At 33.8% G+C, this 19,543-nt stretch overlaps 1 protein-coding gene across 1 annotated transcript in view; it reads left to right on the forward strand.

The window, feature by feature from the left end:
* LOC146145673 (telomerase protein component 1-like) overlaps positions 1-19,543 on the forward strand; it is a 42,219-nt gene that overhangs the window by 9,966 nt on the left and 12,710 nt on the right. Inside the window, exons 14-36 of the mRNA XM_083390647.1 lie at positions 473-668; positions 1,640-1,739; positions 2,443-2,650; positions 3,771-3,956; positions 4,583-4,695; positions 4,924-5,058; positions 5,373-5,567; positions 6,310-6,512; positions 7,005-7,114; positions 7,296-7,447; positions 8,505-8,635; positions 9,284-9,430; positions 10,126-10,329; positions 11,027-11,167; positions 12,170-12,312; positions 12,777-12,903; positions 14,173-14,309; positions 14,635-14,761; positions 15,580-15,758; positions 16,354-16,670; positions 17,566-17,835; positions 18,744-18,880; positions 19,172-19,311. Of these exons, the coding sequence (XP_083246773.1) occupies positions 473-668; positions 1,640-1,739; positions 2,443-2,650; positions 3,771-3,956; positions 4,583-4,695; positions 4,924-5,058; positions 5,373-5,567; positions 6,310-6,512; positions 7,005-7,114; positions 7,296-7,447; positions 8,505-8,635; positions 9,284-9,430; positions 10,126-10,329; positions 11,027-11,167; positions 12,170-12,312; positions 12,777-12,903; positions 14,173-14,309; positions 14,635-14,761; positions 15,580-15,758; positions 16,354-16,670; positions 17,566-17,835; positions 18,744-18,880; positions 19,172-19,311 (3,798 nt within the window). The remainder of the gene's footprint in view (positions 1-472; positions 669-1,639; positions 1,740-2,442; positions 2,651-3,770; positions 3,957-4,582; positions 4,696-4,923; positions 5,059-5,372; positions 5,568-6,309; positions 6,513-7,004; positions 7,115-7,295; positions 7,448-8,504; positions 8,636-9,283; positions 9,431-10,125; positions 10,330-11,026; positions 11,168-12,169; positions 12,313-12,776; positions 12,904-14,172; positions 14,310-14,634; positions 14,762-15,579; positions 15,759-16,353; positions 16,671-17,565; positions 17,836-18,743; positions 18,881-19,171; positions 19,312-19,543) is intronic.

A 19,543-nucleotide genomic window follows, 5' to 3' on the forward strand; every position in this document is an offset into this window, starting at 1 on the left:
GCCTAAAGTAAGAATGTATTGCAACCTGCTCTTAAAAATTTCTATACATGTATTTCTATTCAATATCGGTGAGTTTACTTTATTATTAGATCAATGTAATTCACTCTTCGCAAATTATATGGGTACATGCAATGTTATAAACACGACATTTCAAAATGACCTAACTCCCAGTTAAGTAATTTACAAAATAAGTTAAGTTCAAATCAAGTCATTTTCAACTGTAATGCTATATCAAGTACCATTCCAAGTCAAGTTATTTGCAAAAAAACAGTTGAAAATAAAACTAAGTTGACGATAAAATTATAAACGACTCGGTACTCAGGTCAATTATTTGAAAACATCTGAATTAGCTAAAGTCAAGTAATTGATTTAAGTCATTGCAACAACTAGAGTAGCATATCAGTGAGCAATAGTAGTTTGACATATCTATTTTTACGGACTGCTTTTAATGTTACAAATATATGTTTTTAAGGAATTCTGTCGAACATGAAAAGCATATTGAAACTGGCAGAGCTGATTCAGACTCAGTTAGAGGACCCGGACCTGAACATACCGATTGGATATCTCAACAAGTTTGTCCTGGAAAGGCAACATGTCGATAATATTGTTTTGCTTACCAAGGGGCTTTCGAACGAAGACAATTCAGTACTGCATGAATTCCTCGAAAGGTTTGTTGCGTTACGCGTTGTTTCAATAACATACTTTTAGTAGGGTAACCAGGCGGCACTATATAAAGACAAATTGTATTCTCGACAAGCTTTCGCACAACCGTGCTTCGTCAGGTCAATGTAGTAAAAATTGTCGTTGTATATTGCTACCTGATTACCCTATTTAGAATAGAAAAACACGACCATTTACAAAGATAATTTTTAGTTTTAAACGTGATGGAACTGGCCTATTAAATTTACGAAATACAGTGTTGATCACCAGTCGCACTAGCGTCTACTGATTAGCTTTGCCAGGACGAAATAATTCTCTATTGAAAAGAAGGCCCGCTGTATTTTCGTTCTACTAATTGTTTTCACTGATGATTTAAACTGTCTTCTATTTTGGTGCTCTTAAATAGTTTGGGTATGACCTTTCTTCATTGTTTTGATGGACTTGAATGCGAAGGACGTTTTACGAATTGTGATGCGTTTGATTAAATATGCGTTTTTAGACTTTGCCATCGTGTATCTTTAGTTATTCAGGCAATAATTGACCTTCATTATTTGCTGTTTAAGAAACTTTGCCGCAGATCAACAAATAAAGCCAGTAAATATAATAGCAACAACCATTTTTTAACTCCAAATCTTAAACCCTGCAAATACCACTCATTGGGTGTCTCGTAACCTAATATGTTAAACATTAACTTTGCGAATCTCATGGAAGCTCCATTTAAACCATTTGTTCTCAACCTTTGGTAGACTTAACACTTGCGGTATGATAACGCTTTACAGGTAGACTTATAGCCTTAAGGGGTCCTAGAAAACGCAAATTATATTTTCACCTTTATAAATCTGCTTCTAAAATTAAAACCAGTAGGTCTATTTATAAGCTTTTGCCAAAACGTGTTTTCAATAGGCAGGCCGGTCTTTTTTCATGGCAAACGTCCACATTTTCAGTGATAATCATCTAAAATAAGTCTTTTGTGTTCCAGGTATCGCGCTCATGTGAACAAAAGTATGATGTATTACGAGATTCAACTTTCAGGCAAACATGCCAAGTTTGAAGACGGTTCAAACAAGCAGAATGTCAAGGTAGTCCATGTTTGATGCTGCGACTTATATCGGCTGTTGCGCAAACAAGTAGTGTTTAAACCAGTCTTTCTCAACCGTTTATGGCTAACGGCACCGCTGAGAAGTAATAAATAGTTTGCGGCACCCCTACAAGATTTTTTCTGTGGTTAACTCACTATATTCGCAAATAAACGGAACTGGAACGAAACATTTTAAAACTCTACACAATGTAGTAAAATATAATTTTATTTATTGGAATATAATCTTACGCAAAAAGTTGTAAGAGTTGAGAAAAATCAGTTTCTTAAAGATTCTAAAATATCTTTCGGTACTCTGATTTGCAGATAAAATAGCTCGTTGTAAGAATGTCGTAAAATGAGCAACAAACTGCTTTAAAAAAAGGAAATATTTTAAAATTAACAAATTTAGAGACTACAGATAAAATAGCTTTCGTATATACTGTAGTTAAAACACAGTCTATTTCATGTGGGCGAATTTTCGTGAAAGATTTTAAAATGTGTATATAAGTCCGTGTTATCGAATATAGGATTCGCAAATAGTCTGAAGAAAATACCTATAAATTTGTCATTAAGTACTTTAAAATCCATCATTCCAGAAAAACAACTAAAAATTTTAAGTAAGTGGCGAATAAAATAACTTACGGTTTTTTCTGTCTATCAAAACCAAAAAAATCGTTATCAACTTTACACTTTATTTGTTATAGGTTTGTGGATTCAGCGATCACATTCTACGCTTCATCGCCGAGGGTGGTGGTGAACAACAAGTCAATTATGTCGAAACAATCGACAAACGAAGAAATCTCGAACAAAAACATGAGAAGATTCAAACACCGGTCGTCTCCTTGACACAGAAGAAAGAGAAACTAGCAGAGCGCGACAATATTCGTGTGTTTGTTTCATCCACACTAAAAGGTTAATATAGTTTTTGATGGACAACACAAGTGACAAAATGCAATATATTTTTTTAATTTTTAAACAATGACAAAAAGCCGTGGGATCTGATCCTCCTGTGAATTAGTTTAGACTCAGGATGAATTCTAAAGCCTATGCAGAAGAAGGTAGCACTTTCTAAACGTTTCGATTATTTTTTTATTTATTTTCAACATGAATGGAAAATGATCGATTACGCCAACACACATTAGTGATTGTACATTGAGTTCTGAATTTTCGTCTTGCGTTCATAGAATTCTTAAAACATTGCATCATTTTTAAGTTAAGTTAAGGGCTAGATTTAGATTTTGGTTTCAGGTGGAGCACGGTTATTGATATTAAATTTAATTTTTCAAGTTTTGAATAATTTCCATGATTTCTTCCTAAATCCCAAGTATTTAAATAGTTTGTAAACCGGGTACGCATACACTCATTAGTGGTTATGCATTGATTTAAATTTTGTTTACCCGTGTAAAAAGCCTCTTCCATTATAACTCTTTTATCAACATTTCTACCGTAGATATGAAACTTGTTTTACGACTGAGTGATTAACATACATTTTTGCTCGCTCAACCATAGATAATAATATATTTGCTCAAATAAAAGCTTTTCCGGTACGGACGTTTTGGCTACCTATACAGGATGCATTTATTAGGGAGTGTAACAACACCACGCAAATTAAAGCGACACCCAAAAGGGGTTTCTGTCGTTTACTTTGCGTTGTGTTGAACGTGAAATTGTTGCATTCCCACATGAAGGCATCCTATCGGATAACCTAGATAAGTACCGGAAGAGCTTCTTTGCAGTAAACTATGCCTGGTAGCAACAACATATTTATAGATAGTACACCGAAAGCCATCGCGGACTCATCGAATCTGTCGATAAATAAGGCAAGAAAGGCAGGCTAGAAAAACAACTAGCCTGCGGTGAGGTTCGAACTCACGACCTCCGGTCAAGCCGGGACCGTCGCTTGACCAACTGAGCTATGCAGGCTCACAGAGGAGCGAGTCGAGAAACAACAAACGCCCATGCTTGATACATTCTGTTACTACAAGCAACTTCACATTAAAGAGGATCTACAGTACCATAACAATATTTATAGATATGCTCGGAGAACGGAACATTCTTAGCAGCTACGTTTTTCCCGAGTTGCGCCGTAAAGCCGCCGACCTTGATCTTAACGTGACTGAGTGCGACCTCCGATGGGGAATTCCTTTAATGGAAAGGGGAAAGAACAAGACGGTGGAGGTGTGCTTAAGCGAGGTGGAGAAATGTCAACTCTTCGTTGGTGAGATTGTGTTGTAATTATGTATTGAAGACATGTGTTTTATTTCAAATTTGGTTCAGTGTTAGAAAAAAAAAATAAGTCACTCAATAAACAAAAAAATGTCTTAATTTTTTCGTTCAAGTTGACTAAACTAAGTCTTAAAAACGTCGCCAAAACTGATTGTAAAATCTTTCTGTGTGATATACACAAGAAGTTAAAAAAATTCTAAAAAATACAGAAAAGGGCAACCTTGGTATCTATGTGCCTTTGTAAGCTAGTCCTATGCATCCTAAATGCTAAAGCCATGATATATGTTTGGAAACATGTTTTGATGGATGTGTAATGCATTTTTCCAGTATATTGAACATTCTGTTTCCTATTTATAATGGCATCATTTTAAAGGATGTATTTGTCTAACTCTAATTAGAAGAATCACAGGTGGCACTGTATAAAGACAAATTGTATTGAATTCTCGACAAGCTTTCGCATAACCGTGCTTCATCAGGTTAAAGCATAATGGTTGTGCGAAAGCTTATTGAGAATTCAATTGTCTTTTCATATTGCCACCTGATCCCTCATTTTAACATGTACATGTACATGTTATTACGAATGAATTAAACAAACACGTTTTTACCACTATTGTTAAGGTATTATTGGTGATCGTTATGGTTGGATTCCAAAACCAGGGGATTTTCCCAAAGAACATCAACTTCCCGATGATTTGAAAGGAAAATCCATAACTGAAATTGAAATATACCAGGTTGGATTTCAATCACACACTAAAAGCAATATGGGTTTTTTCTAATATTGCAGCTTATAAATTTTTTGTAAACAAATTTTGGTCGTGAACAAGTAGTTGTATTTTAACTAAAAAAACGGAATTGAATGTTACTCGAGTAGAATTAAAGGTATTCTCTAATCTCTATATAATCATGACATGTGATTGTTTTTTGTAAAATTCTAAGAAAATTGATTCTTTTTAAAACAGGGAGCTCTGAATTCACAGGAATCGCCGTTAAACAAGGCGTTTTTCTACATTCGAGATGAAAAATCTGTAAATAAGCTTTCCAAGAATCAAAGGAAAGAGTTTGCAGAGTCAGATGCCAAGAAGCAAAAACTGAAAGTACGCAGCATTGACCTAAAATAAAATAAACTGACAAAGTTATAACCTGATATACTGTATTAAAATTATTTAAAAATGTTTGTCCGGGATATCTTTCTATTCCTGTAATAGCAACGATCAATATGTATTGGTAAATACTACTCCTTTTTTAAATTAATGGTTAGTTTTAAAATCTTTATGATAGGAATTGAAAGAAAAGTATAGTACTCCTGTTTTAAATTAACATTTTTTTAAATCTTTATATTAAGAGTTAAGGAAAAATAAATATTACTACTTTTTTTAACTAACATTTAGTTTTAAAATCTTTATTTTAGGAGTTAAAGGAAAATATCCGAACTTCGCGCCACAAAGTTTGCGATGGATACGAAACCAATTGGACAAAGTCGCAAGATGGAAAGCTGGTGGCTGATAACTTGAATGAGTTTGCTGAAGCGGTTTTGGAAGATCTTTCCGGGGCCCTGCGAAGTATAGCAAAGGCGAAGTCCAGACAATCTACGCAAGAAAACATTGTAAGTAGGGTCAATTATTTAACAAATGTAGTTTACACGGGAGTATATGTTTGAATCAGTGGTGAAAGAAGCAGGGACTGTCCGGAACGGCGTTCCTTAAAAATATTTTTTACAGATACGCCCTATCGGTGTTTTTACCAGGCTATCCCGCCATCTCCTTGAATGTATTCAAACGAACACTTCAGTAGCCCTTTTGCAAGAAATCGAATAATAACGAAACGTTTCCTAAGGCCACTTTTTAGGTGTCCTATTATGACGTAAATTTATGACGTCATCCCTGAAAGTTTTCATGCGTCCCGCTAAAAAAATTATTCATCTTTCCGGTACGAAAAGTCTTCTACTTTCAACATTGGTTTAAATGCAAACAACGGGATCTTTACGTAAAATATTTTTTTTAATTTAAGATATGACTAAACGTGTAAAAAAGCTGGCCATTCTTCAACCGGGATTATAGGAAAATAAAACCATAGAAATAGGAAAAGCTTGGCGGTACAATGTGATTGTAAGTTCACCTCTATAACTGTTAAATTAGCGATTGCCCATAAACTTAATAACTTTGGCATAGGTAATCTTCATATAGCTTGATAATGAATTTCAAAACCAAGAAGGTCGGGCAGACCGACATCTTCTTGGTAAAGACGTTTTGAAACTGTATCATTTTCATTAAATGCGACATTAAATTTACTATAAAGCTACATCATTCGTGCATAGTGTATATCTGAACTATTTTCCTATTTTGTAGGGTTTAGCATCCCTTGAAGTGTTGGTAAATGCACACACCAAAGAATTTGTCGGTCGTCAGCTCTTATTGGACAAAACCGTCTTGTCGTTGCACCTGAAAAACCAGCTGCAAGATTCACAGTTTCTCGCAATACACGGACCCATGGGCTGCGGAAAAACAAGCATCTTGTCCATGTTGATCAACCACTTCGAGAAACTCCCACAGTAAGTTTAGGTCTTCAAATACATTTCATTTTGCCTATAATTGGGACAAACAAGTACCAAAGCCGATTTTACCAGCAATACCAGGAAACTTTATTCACTCTTTGGTCCAAATTTATAGCTTGAATTCTTAGCAGTTTACTGATTTTTTGTTAAAAAATGTAGCCTATACTTATGTTTAATGATATTTAGACTGTTAAGTAAAAACAAGTTTATACTAATCATGAGGATGCTTTTTTTATCTGGCGAAATATATATTTCTGTTAATATTAAAAATATATTTTATTTTGTCTATCTGTTTTTACTGAACAGTCTAACTATCAACTGATTAGAAAGCACGAATCTTTTTATATTTTTATGTACCAAAAACAGGGTATTAGCTTATTTGTTTGATAATTTTATTGTTGCTCGTTTGTAATTTATGTTTTATAGATTATTCAATCATTGATTCAGTCATTGATTTTGCGTTTTATAAAAAAAAAAGTTTTTTTTTAGGTGTTGCGTTGTAAAATGTTTCATTGGATGTTTGTCTCGCAATGACCAAACCTCGAAAGTTTTGCTTGACTCACTGATAGCTCAAATGAAATTTCAGCTGGATTTGAAAGGTTTGTTGTGAAAAGAAAATGTCCAAACACTTTTAGCTGATATTCGGAAAGCTATTTTTGTTGATTTTTGCTTGGTTTTGTACTAGTTTCAAATCTCTGTATGTTTAAGTGAAGCTTAAGCTTAATTAAAATCACTTGGTATTCAAATTTTTCTGTTACTTTTTTGTAATCTTTTTGACAGATTACACCGCAGAAGGTTCGACATTAAAAGACAGCATGGACATGTTTTGGTACTGTGTTGCCTTGTTAACTAAAGAGCACTCAAGACTCGTTTACATCTTCATCGATGATTTGGATGCACTTATGTCATCATCAAGTAAAAACAGCTTGCAAGTAAGTGCCTAATATAATCCACATACTTGATCAGAAATGTTGAAATTACAATAATTATTTTTGAATTGTTATTTTTATAATGTTATTAGTTAAATCTGGCTTATATAAGGGCGTCTTAAGCCTACTATGGAGAATTTTTTTAAAACACATACATCAATGTACATTTAGTTTTACATATATATTAGGGTTGTTTAAAAATACATTTTTTTGTCAAATTTCAGTGGGGACCCCCTGGAATTGTTAGGTTGCGTCTAAAAACCCCACAAACCAAATCTGAGCACGTTTGGTTCAGTATTGACCGTGCTACGTCAATTTGAAAATTCAGATTTGGGCTAAAATTTTGAAAAAAATAAATTGTCCTCCCCCTAAAAAATTTTTTTTCCATTGCTTTGCAATCGAATAGCCATAAATAAACCTGTTTTGCATTAAAAAAGTGAGTAGTCATGGTACAAATGTCACATTTCAACAATATTTGTTAGGCTGTTATGTATGAAAAATGGCTTAAAATTTTAAAATAAAGTAGATGCAGCATACATGACATCAAATTAATAAAATAGTGCATTTAGTCTTCACACAATTATATCAATTACTTATCTAAAGTTTAAAAAATGTGCTAAAAAGCCATTTTTCGTAAAAAACAGCCTAACAAATGTTGTTGAAATGTGACATTTGTACCATGACTATTCACTTTTTTACTGCAAAACATGTTTATTTATGGCTATTCAATTGCAAAGCAATGCAAAAATAGAAGAAAAAAAATGTTTTAGGGGGAGGACAATTTTTTTTCCCACTGAAATTTGACAAAAAAGTGTTTTTTTGAACAACCCTAATATATATATATATTGTATAAGTGGACCGTATTGACTGTAGAACACCGCTAGACCTATTTAAGAAAGTTCACTTCTTAAAAGTTTTTAAATAAATGTCGTATAAAAAAAAAGAATGTAAATTATTATGGATTACAATTTTTTGTTTTATTGCAAAGAAACACATTTTGTTTTTTGTAATAACACCCCAAAAGCAAATGTAGAAATCTAATGTTTGTGTTTATTTCCAGTGGTTACCGGCCAAACTGCCACCAGGCGTTGTTCTAGTCGTGACGTGCACAGAGAAAAGCAATGCTCACTATTTCCTACAACAACAGCACGAAGAAGTTGTGTTTGTTAAAGTACCACAGTTGAATGGAAGGTAATACTCATCAAACATATTGTAACTTCACTTAAATACAAGGCAAAGTAGGGATTTCCGACACATTGGCGATTTATTCCGATTACCATACCCGATATGTTGGACTAACGTATCGTGGTCCGATACGGTACAAAAGTACGTCATTACTGTGCTCAAAAAAGCAAACTAAAAGAAATAAAAACGTTTAACCGTATTTTGTACCTGGTTATTAAACCAAAATCTGCTCTAGTATTACTAAGTTTAGTTACCTTCAATTGCTACCCTACTATTTTTAGTTTATACATGTCAACTTAAAATCGCTGTGTTAAATCGCAAATCATTGATCAAACTTCAAATGAAGTTGGTATCGAATCGGTACCGATACTAGCCTTGTATCGAACTAATACCGATACTATAAATCGACATCAAGTGTAGATTCTGGTCCGATACTATCGGACACCCCTTGTGCATTATTACATTATTAGGCGTAAGTGTGTTAAATAACCAATAATTGTCAATAAACTTGTTTGTGTTTATTAGAAAATATTTTCGTTGAAGTCCGTTATTTCATCAAGGAGCACACATTAAAAGACACAAATTTTCAGTTTCAAATTAAATATTAAATTCTCTGTGTTCCTGTACCAATTGTTTTTTTTAATGGTTCTTTAGGGAGTCAGCTATGGTTGTTCGAAGCTTGTTATCTGCATTCAGTAAATCCCTTGACGAAAATTATTTCAACAATCAGCTGAGATCTTTGCTCTTGAAGAAAGGTTCTTCGAATCCCCTGTACCTGAAAACTGCCTGCGACTACATAAGGTAAGCACATTGTTTGAGTTGCCAACAGGTTACCACAGTCTTTGAATGTCTTTAATATAATTTTATTATTGAATGTTAAAAAAAACAATGTTTTCTCAAAAGTCTTATTTATTTTATGTCCAGCTTAAGTTATGTGCTTTTTTAAAGTGTCGTTAACATGCTTTTTAAAATGCGTTTACCATGGCGTTTATACTGTTTTGGTATTAATAAAAGTGACACATTTTAGGTCGTGGAAAACCTGCAAATTTTCTTTGAAAAGCCTTTTAAATGCGTTTGAATTTCTTTCATAAAATTGTGTGGCAACCCTGTGTAACGTATTGTAACAAACATCCAATTTATAGTGGTAAACTATCAGAAAATAATTGGCCAGGAATAAGTAAGGTTTTACCCAAAAATGCGCTTTATATATTTTTTTGGGGGGCAAAACATCAAAAAAGGTAGGAGCGATCGCCACGGTAACGCTTGGCTATACCAAGTTGCATAAAAAAATTAAATGCATGTTTAACCAGGTTGTTGATTCAGGTTTGTCAATTTTTACCATCAAGTTTTTAAATACCGTGGTATAAGGTGCATGGCCTACATTAAAATGCCCCACAGTCCACTAGTTAAAGCCTGATACACGTGTCGCAAACTTGAAAAAAAAATGATAAAAAACAACAAAGATGAAATAATTTATAATCACTTTTTCGTTTCAGGATGTTTGCTGACTTTTCAACTCTAGACGAGGAGCTTTACAAGATGCCGCACACACTCACAGAGCTGCTACAGTTCTGGCTCCACAAACTGGAAAGGTTCTTGGGCAAATCCTCGCTAATTGCGATGTTCCTCTCCGTCATATATTGTTCTCCTGGCGGAATTCAAGAGGAGTTTCTTTACCAAGTATTATGCCAAGGAAACAGGTGGGCGCCTAAATGAAAATTTTGTCTATGACTTTAATCAAACGATATACCAATCTGAAGTAGGAGTGTTCCATACTTGACATTTTAATCCGATTACGATTCCCTATATTTTTAACAAAAACCATCGCGATCCGATGCGATTTCAATGACGTCATTACTGCTTAAACAAACAAACTAGTTTAATTACAAACTTTCAAGGAATTTTTTTTCTCAGGTTATTCTGACAAAAAATTCCATAATTTTTGTCAGTTTAATTACCATCAGTTGTTAACCTATTGTTTTCTACATAATAAACCTTTCAAAGTAGAAATTGCTGTATAGGGACAAATCATGGTTAAAAACTATTTTAAATTAGGATCGTATCGGCACCGAGACCGCCCTAGTATCGGACGAGTACCAATACTAACACTTGGCATCTGGTATCGGCTGGCTACGATCAGATATTATCAGACTTTCCTGCTCTAATATAATTTTACCTTCTAAGAGCTTAATCTATGTTTGGTTTTATCGGTAACAAATTGTTAATTACCATATGGCAGGCAAAATACATTTTTGACTGAGGTTATGGATTTAAAACCACATTTATATTTGTTACAAGATATATTTAAGCAAATAAGTTTGTTTATAATGAAGTTTAGCACAGTATCAATTTTGTTTAATTTGTTTGTTTTTTTAACTTTGCACTTTTTTGTTTTAGGATATTCTCCAATTCGGAATTAGAAAGATCTGTGTTTTGTCAAGTTCTTCACCTTCTCGGTGGATTCCTGTTTAAATCGACAGAGGAAGGTGGAAAGATATATTTCAATCATGAAATATATGCTGATGCGGTGTTTAATAGGTAATTTGCATGCATTCTCAACACAATATAAAATAGTCTTCCATTTGGTGTTTGTGTGTTTATATAATATTGTATAAAAATCTTGAACGTTAAACTTTGATAAAATCTATTCGTGAACGTAAATTGAGCCATTTCTGCGCACTATGGCAAATATAAAAATACTTTATCAAGTTTGTAGAGCTCTTCTGGCAAATGTAATTTTTATTCCGAAGTTTCGACGTCCTATACAGGTCGTCTTCATCAGGGTAAATAACACTGAATGCGACTAGTACGGTGCACGATAAACAAAGGAAAAAAAAGAAAAAAAATTTGATGAGGACGACCTGTATAGGACGTCGAAACGTCGGAATAAAAGTTACATTTGCCAGAAGAGCTCTACAAACTTGATATTATGCCTGGCAGCAATAGCTTATATATAAACAAACTATAATCTGTGTACAGTAAATATTACCAATCTTGTAAATGGCCGTATTTGTCTAATTTTAAATAGGGTAAATAGGTGGTATTATATAAAGACAAATTGTATTTGATCTTTATATATAAAGACAAATTGTATTTAATAAAGACAAATTTTATACCTAATGTGCACAAGCTTGTCAAGATTCCAATACAATTTGTCGTTATATAGTGCCACCTAATTAGCCTAGTAAATATTACATAACATGAAAAAGTCGAAGTATACGGTTGCTGTAATTATGTCTGATTTCTGCGGTGTTGGTTTGAATGCTAATTCTCAAAATATTTGCCTCGATGATATTTAGGCGTCACATTTTGGTAACTTTGTAAAATAACCGATTTGTATTAAAATACGCAAGCAAGTAAACATGCCAGGCAATTCATTAAAAAAAGACAATATTACGACTTGCCAAGCCTGCCGTGTATTAACGGCGATTGGGATTTTCATATTTTGATATTTGGTTTTGAAACAAAGCCTAATCTGACCAGGCAAGTATTTAAACCAACATTGCAGAGGCCCTATTTTAAGTGATCAATCTCTGGTAGGTACCTGTCGACTGACAACCGTAGGCAGGAAGCTTGTCACGAGCTTCTAGCCTTTATGCATCTATCTTCGCTCGCCAGCCGGCAACATTTTTCCTCGAGTGATTTCTCATTGGCCCTACTTCCGTACCACATAAAAATGTCAGGTAAAAAATCACCTTAGGTTAGGAGATAGCTGGTCTTTCTTGTGATTTATCAGATGGTTATGTGAAATGATTCTGTACGTATAAGTTTTGTAAATTCAGGTCAACCAAAAAAAAATAGTTAAAATAAGGCAAAACTCATTTTTTAAATGAATGTTTATTAAATCTTTTTAAAATTAATTTGATTGTGTAATTTTAGTGACATTCCAATTATGGCAGACATTTGGTGGGGGTTATACCGGTATTATTTTAGAATTGCTAACGTTTTTTTTACAAGGAGATTGTAGTTGCGCTATCTTCAAAGTAGATAACCCAAACAATTAATAAAAACAGAAAAAAATAAAATTTTAACTGACTGTTCACTCTATATATTAATATTTTCCAAATCACTATTATTTTGTTAATTTAGTTACATTACAGTTACGGCAGTTTTGCCTACTTAAAAAGTTGCATAATTCTTTTCACAGGCGACTCTTCATTTCTGGTCGACCTGCTTTGCTCTTTTAAGTTTGTTGAATCGAAATGTTTCGCAAAGTTATCTTGGCAGTTGGGAGGCGATTTTGAACTTGTGGAAAACGATCAATACTTTAATTGGTAACTTTCTCTCTGTTTTCATATTTTCAGTTAAATAGTATGCAACGAAAAAGTCAAAACATATTTAAATGTGCCTGTTTGAACGATTCGTTCAAGTTACGTATACCAACACCCTTAACAGCAGAACTTCTTCCGCCCGGGCAACAATATACTGCACCCCTTTCAACTCACCAAACAATTCTCACAAGTCCTTTTAGAATTTCTTAAATACCACAACCAGTGTTTTTCCCCCAAATTTCTCCAGCGGTTTCCCAAATTTTTGATTTGCAACATTTTGGTATTTAAATGAAAAACTTGCGGTCTCTTAAAACTACTTAGCGGTCACCCAAACCAAACCTTAAAAAAAAACCTGGCCACAACCACTGTAATTTTATTTTTTACAGGGAACTAATAACACAGTAAAATAATGCCATTTGTGAGTTTACATTTAACTGAGCAACAAGCCAAAATCACCCCTGCTGGGTTTCTTAACCAGGGGTCCGAGAACTGTTCCTAGGGGGTGTCGGGGTGCTTCAGACATAGAAAATGTATTACGGTTGCCTCCAAGTATTTGAATCTTTGAAAATGTTTTTTAATTGATTTGCACATTACAATTATTTTAAAAACCCTTGTTTTATTCCAAAGTCTTTGAATAGCCTTTTAATTTATATTATATGCCGCTTAAGTCATGTGTTTGGAAACTGCCAGTAGAAAAAACAATTGAACAACTATTTTTAGTTGTGTTCAACAAGACATTCATACTGTTTTATTTTTGAAGTATGTTAAAAAAACCTCGAACCATTCAATTTAAGGTCTTAAAAAAAACTACGAATTTTGTTGGAAAAGTCTTTAAATGTCTTTAAATTAGATTGATGAATATGGCATTCCATCTTTAGTGACTGTCTTTTGAGTTTGGAGTTTTCGCACAGCGGTCATGGAATTATTAAAAATTGCATTATTTTTAAGGTAGTTTGGGTTCGGGTGGTCTCAGGGTCAGGATTAATAAATCTATTTTTCCAAGTTGAATTGCTTCATGATTTATTGCCAATCGAGTCAAATTACTTAGATAGCTGCGTGATGGGTACACATATGTAACTATTGGTTTTGTATTTAATTAAATTAGTTTGGCAAACAGCTTCTTTCTTAAAAACCTTTTTAGTTAAGATTCCACTTCTGCTGTTATTTTGATTTATTATAAATATCTGAGCACCATTTTCACTGACCCGGGTAATGAACAGAAAACTATAACCCAACAAACATTGAACTTTAAAAATCGTTTTTTTTGTGCAGCGACACTTTAAGAATGTTGAAATCTTGCCTGGCCCCTTCCCTATCACTCATTGAAGAACATCCAACAATGATATACCAGTCTTTGTGTGATCACGATCTGGACTGGATGATCCAGCAAAAGGATTCTGTTAACATGGGTATGCAATTGTTTAATTATAAAGCATGTTGAGACTTTTTCACAGTTACACCTTAGCTAAAGTTATTGCAGTAAAAAATGTAGTTAATATTATTGTTTCTACAATTATTTTTTTCGAAACTTTTTATATTCGAAATGTTTTTTTTTTCGAAAAAATAATGTTTATTATTTTTAAGAATGTAAAAAAAAAATAATTTTAGACCCACAAGGCTAGTTTCTGTTGCTAAAATATATTTTTGATATTCATTTCGTTTCATTAACTCATTTGCTTTTTATCTGTTTTTTTTTACATTCGTATTGGTTTTATTTGTGGTGTCAATTTTCAGGGCCTGACAAGGGTGACAATCACGTGTTCTTCAAGCCCGTGTGCAAACCCCCTTTGAGCATGGAAAACACAAGAGTGCTGAAAGACATGTCAACAATGCAACCAACTTGCCTGGCTGTATCCCCCAAGTAAACTCATACCATATTTTCTACATCAAGCTTTATTTTCAATATAATTCATTGAGCTTCGTTCTTTGGCCACAAACTTTTTTTAAAATCGATTTTAAGTAATAATCACAGTACTTGCTAGGGATATCCAAGACTTGACATTTATTACTGTTGCGATACCCGATATTGACTCCAAATAGTATCGCAATCCGATATAATACCATTTGATGTAGATGTAGCAAAATACATCAATTCAAACAAAAAATTAGAGGTTATTACGCCAAATTTGGTTTAGCGTTAGACGTTTAGTTACCACCAGTTGGTGGCCTACTATTTTGTTAATAAACATAACTTTCAAGGTAAAATTTTTGCGATGAATCGCAAATTATGGCCTAAATTCCTGTATTATTTTGATATCGAAACGACGCCGAATATCACATGGTATCGGCTATTGGCTCCGTCCGATATTATTGAACATCTTTAATACTTGTATTAAAGGGCGTATCTTGATGGAGTCCAAAATCATTTGCAGCAGATTTCTGCTTTTCGGTCACTGTTCCGCTCACGCGTATACTAACAATCAAACTCAAAGTTTGAAAACCCGAAAAACTAGGGTCAGACAATATTTAAAGGAATATACATTATCCTATACTGGCATCGTTAGTTCCTCAATTCGAATGCTTGAATGATATATCGGAATTAAGGAACTGACGATAGCAGTATAGGCAAAATATATATTACTTTGAAAAATACCTAATCCTGGTTTACTCGGGATAATATACTAACATATGAGTGGATAGAAACTGTCAACCCCCTATCATTATATTGATGTGTTGCAGCAATCAAAAACTGGCTTGTGGCTCGGACAAAGGAATTCTCATTGCATTTGACGCAAGTACGGGAGAACGACGTCAAGTGTTCAACGCTACGTCAGCCATTAAGGAAGTATTGTACGTCACTGACAACCTTGTTGTTACCGGCCACGTAAATGGAAAGATTATGGTCTGGAATGACGAAGGTGTGAGACATTATAGTTTGCTTTCTACTGGCAATGTTTTTAGTTTATGTTTTAATTGGTTTAACTTTAGCCATAGGCTTTTATCAGTAACAATTACAATAAAAAATGTTAAAGCCAAAACGTTAGATAAATAATAATTATTTAATTGTTCGATTATAATAATTATTTTTAAATAACTAAGTACTTGTATCGTGTTCCAAAGTGACAACTCGTTTCAAACTTATTTTTTTGGCAGATCCCAATTTTGAAATTGGTTTAGACAACGGTATATATGGTATCGAAAACGTAGTTTTTAAAATTGCACCCTTGAATAGTAATACAGTGTTTTCTTTACAAAATTCGTTATGTTTTTCCAATTTTACTTGCCTTTGCCAGGTCTTCGATAATCACTAAATTAAATCGTTTTCCTGTTCTTTTTTTAAATTGGTTTGTTAACATGATATTTTTACAAACGTAGCTTTTAAGTTTGCAGTTTCAAATCATGTTTTTTTAATGGCTTTTTAAAGAACTTGGAAAAATGAAATGTAGTTAGTTTTATCGGCCTCTGCACGATCTTAGATATTCACTAAATTTCACAACTATCTTTCTTATCTAGACGGCTATTTGATCTCCGAAATCAACGCGCACAGAAAATCCTTGACCGGCCTGGCCCTCCACGCAAACTTCGCCTACATTCTGAGCACCGGGCTCGATCGTCAAGTGCACATATGGCAAGTATCCGCCAACAAGGAGCAACAACCGATCGGTCCGAGCCCGACCCGCTCGATCGACCTGGAGAAAATGACGCCCAGCTGCGTGGAGGCCCACCCCCATCAACGGCACCTTGCTCTTGGAATGTGGAACTCTACGATTCAAGTCTGGGACTTCGTCGAACTGAAGAGAATTGCCGTGATGCGCGGTAGCAGAAATTCGGTAATTGATATAGCCAAAAATGACGCCCGTGCTTGCACCCAAATTTTGGGGTCAGCTCCTAATTTGCTATAACTACGGTTTAGGTAGAAGTTTGTTCCAACTTTTATTTAATAATTTGCTACATCTGTACATTGTGTAATTTGATAATATACAGGCTGATAACAAGAAAAAGTTTTTTTCTGCTTATGATTTCGTTGATGATTTTATTGGTATTCAATGCTAAGATTTTTTATTCACCAAACAAATTTTCCCGCTTTTTTATTCAATTAAATTAAAACCTATACAGACCTGCGTGATTCTTGTGTAACTGTTTTTTTTTTGTATATTCAAGTCTGTGACTTTGTCGTTCTGAAGAGAATTGCCGTGATGCGCGGCAGCAGAAATTCGGTAATTGATACGTAGCCAAAAATGATTTCGTATTTGCACCTGGAATTTGGGTCAGCTCATTTTTATGTTAACCCTGTCCACCTGCTAATTTGCTATAACTACGGTTAAGGCAGAAGTTTATGGCAACATTTATTTCGTGATTTTACTAATTGTTTACATGGTGTAAATTGGACACATATAACTTGAAATCAAGTGTTAAAATTTTGTTGTTACGTTCTTACTGCTGATGATTTTAAGTGGTACTCTTATTGGTATTCAATGCTAAGATTTTTTATTAACCAAACAAATTTTACCCTGTTTTTTATTTAATTGAATTAAAACTTATTTAGAACTGCGTGGTCCTTGTGTAACAGTTTTCTATTGCCATGATTTACAAAATTATTTTAAAAAATTTGGGTACATAAAAATTAGGAATTTTTTTAAAACTTTTGCAAAAAAATATCTTTCTATTAAAACCTATATCAACTATATATTTTTATGTTTCCTAATTGTCAGCACTTTTTTGCAGGTAACAACTCTAAAGTACTCAACCAACGGGGATTACATCTTCTCGGTGTCGTTAAATACGGTTGGAGTCAACATTTGGTCTTCAGCCACTGGCCACCTTATTGGGACCATGGGAACCAACACCGTAGTCAGCTCAATTCAATATCTTTCCGATCTCGATTATGTTATCAGTGCTGGAAATAGCAAAGGCAATCTTTCGGATGGGGTAATTGAAATTTGGAAATCAAGCCTGGGAAAGAAGATTGCCACCTTTGAATCTAGCACCGAAGAGGTCAGTAAAGCAACCATAGGCGCCCAACTTTCGAAATTCAAGGGCGTTATTTTCTAGGCAGTGCAAAATTGCTTTTTATTTAAAATTTTTTTCCTATTATCACTCAACCAATTTCACCTTTTAAAACCTTATTTTCGCACCTTTCGGCCAAACTTAACAATAATTTGAAATCTAATTGCATAAAATACAAAGTTTGGGATTCTATGGAATCCTGTCTGTATGGTAATTCAGGAAAGTTTTAAACAGTTTTGGCTAACCAAGACGGCGCTACAGAAATTATTTGACGTATAGTTATTGATAAATTGGTCGAATTCCAGGACGTTTTGACGCCCTATGAGAAACCAGGGCGCCTAAAAACACTCTGCCTACCCACTTTCGGCGCCTATGAAAGTAACTAATAACCTAATAATGAATTGTATGGATCCTTGTAACTTAAAAATTGTACTGTGTGCAAACTGACAATAGCAGCTTTTTAAAACATTGACAACGGCATGCTCTAACATATTTCTAAGTTCTTTCAAACTGTATGTTAACATATCTTCAGGTTTTTTCAAGCAGTATATGTTGTAAATATAGTATAACATAATATTATATTTTAGAAAAGGCTGTTGTGGCAAAATTAAAGTCACCGACACAGAAAACCACGGGGTTATACTGCAGTTCTTCTAAACCAGATACAAAGTACATTATTTGATAGTACACCTAAACCGGCTTATGTTTCATATTGGATAAACTCAACCTTAGACAATTATGTATGATTGTGGTTTAATTTCTGTTCCGCCCTGCTGTATTTTCTAATTAGCCAGAATAGTATTGTGGGATTGCAGAGTTTTAATAGTAAATTATTTTCATCAACGAAACTAAAACTTGATCAATGAAACTTATCTGAAATGTGTTTGCTTTATAAGGTGGAGTCTTTATGCTGCACCTTTTTTGAGGATCACTCCAAATTGGCGGTTGGATACGACAATGGCCAATTATCCATTTTTAATACTGTTACAAATGAAGTCGTTGGGTCAAGCAATGTACACGATGGTCAAGTCAGGTACCTAAACACCCTTTATTGACAGTGCAAGATAATTATGGAAACTATATATATAATATGAACTTTGAAAAATATGTTTTTTTTTCAAAAAAACCTTGGCTTGGTAACTGTTACTTAATATTTTCGGGAATTTTTTTAAATTACAAAATGTAAAACATAACTGTGTTTCTCTTTGGGACACGGAATCTGTTTTTTCTTTTCAAAATCTGACCTAATTTTTGTGTTTAGACAACAAAATTTACCCAAATTAAAGTATTTTGTGAACGCTAACACAGATTACACTGTATTTAGGTGCATTTTGTTTGTGGAATTCGAAATACGAGGATCAAGTGAGACAGTGGAAGTTATTTTGACTGGTTCCGATGATCGGATGATAAATGTGTTTTGTCCCACAACTCTCAAAACACTAAACAAGCTTGAAGCACACAAAGGTAATTAAACTAACTTACCTATTAACAAAACTATTCTTGGCTTGATGAGAAGTTCCAAATTGACAGTGGAATAGCCACCATAAAAGCAATACCTTGCACGCATTTTATTTGCTGTTTTTAATTTTTTTAATATATTTTGCCGTTTAGTGTATTTAAAAACCGAAATATTTAGTGTACTAAGTGACCAAAACACTACAAAACCGAAGTATGATGATTTTACAAGAAATTTAAC

The sequence above is a fragment of the Ascidiella aspersa genome, chromosome 5 (genome assembly GCF_963924565.1).
Source record: "Ascidiella aspersa chromosome 5, kaAscAspe10.2, whole genome shotgun sequence".
Lineage (NCBI taxonomy): Eukaryota > Metazoa > Chordata > Ascidiacea > Phlebobranchia > Ascidiidae > Ascidiella > Ascidiella aspersa.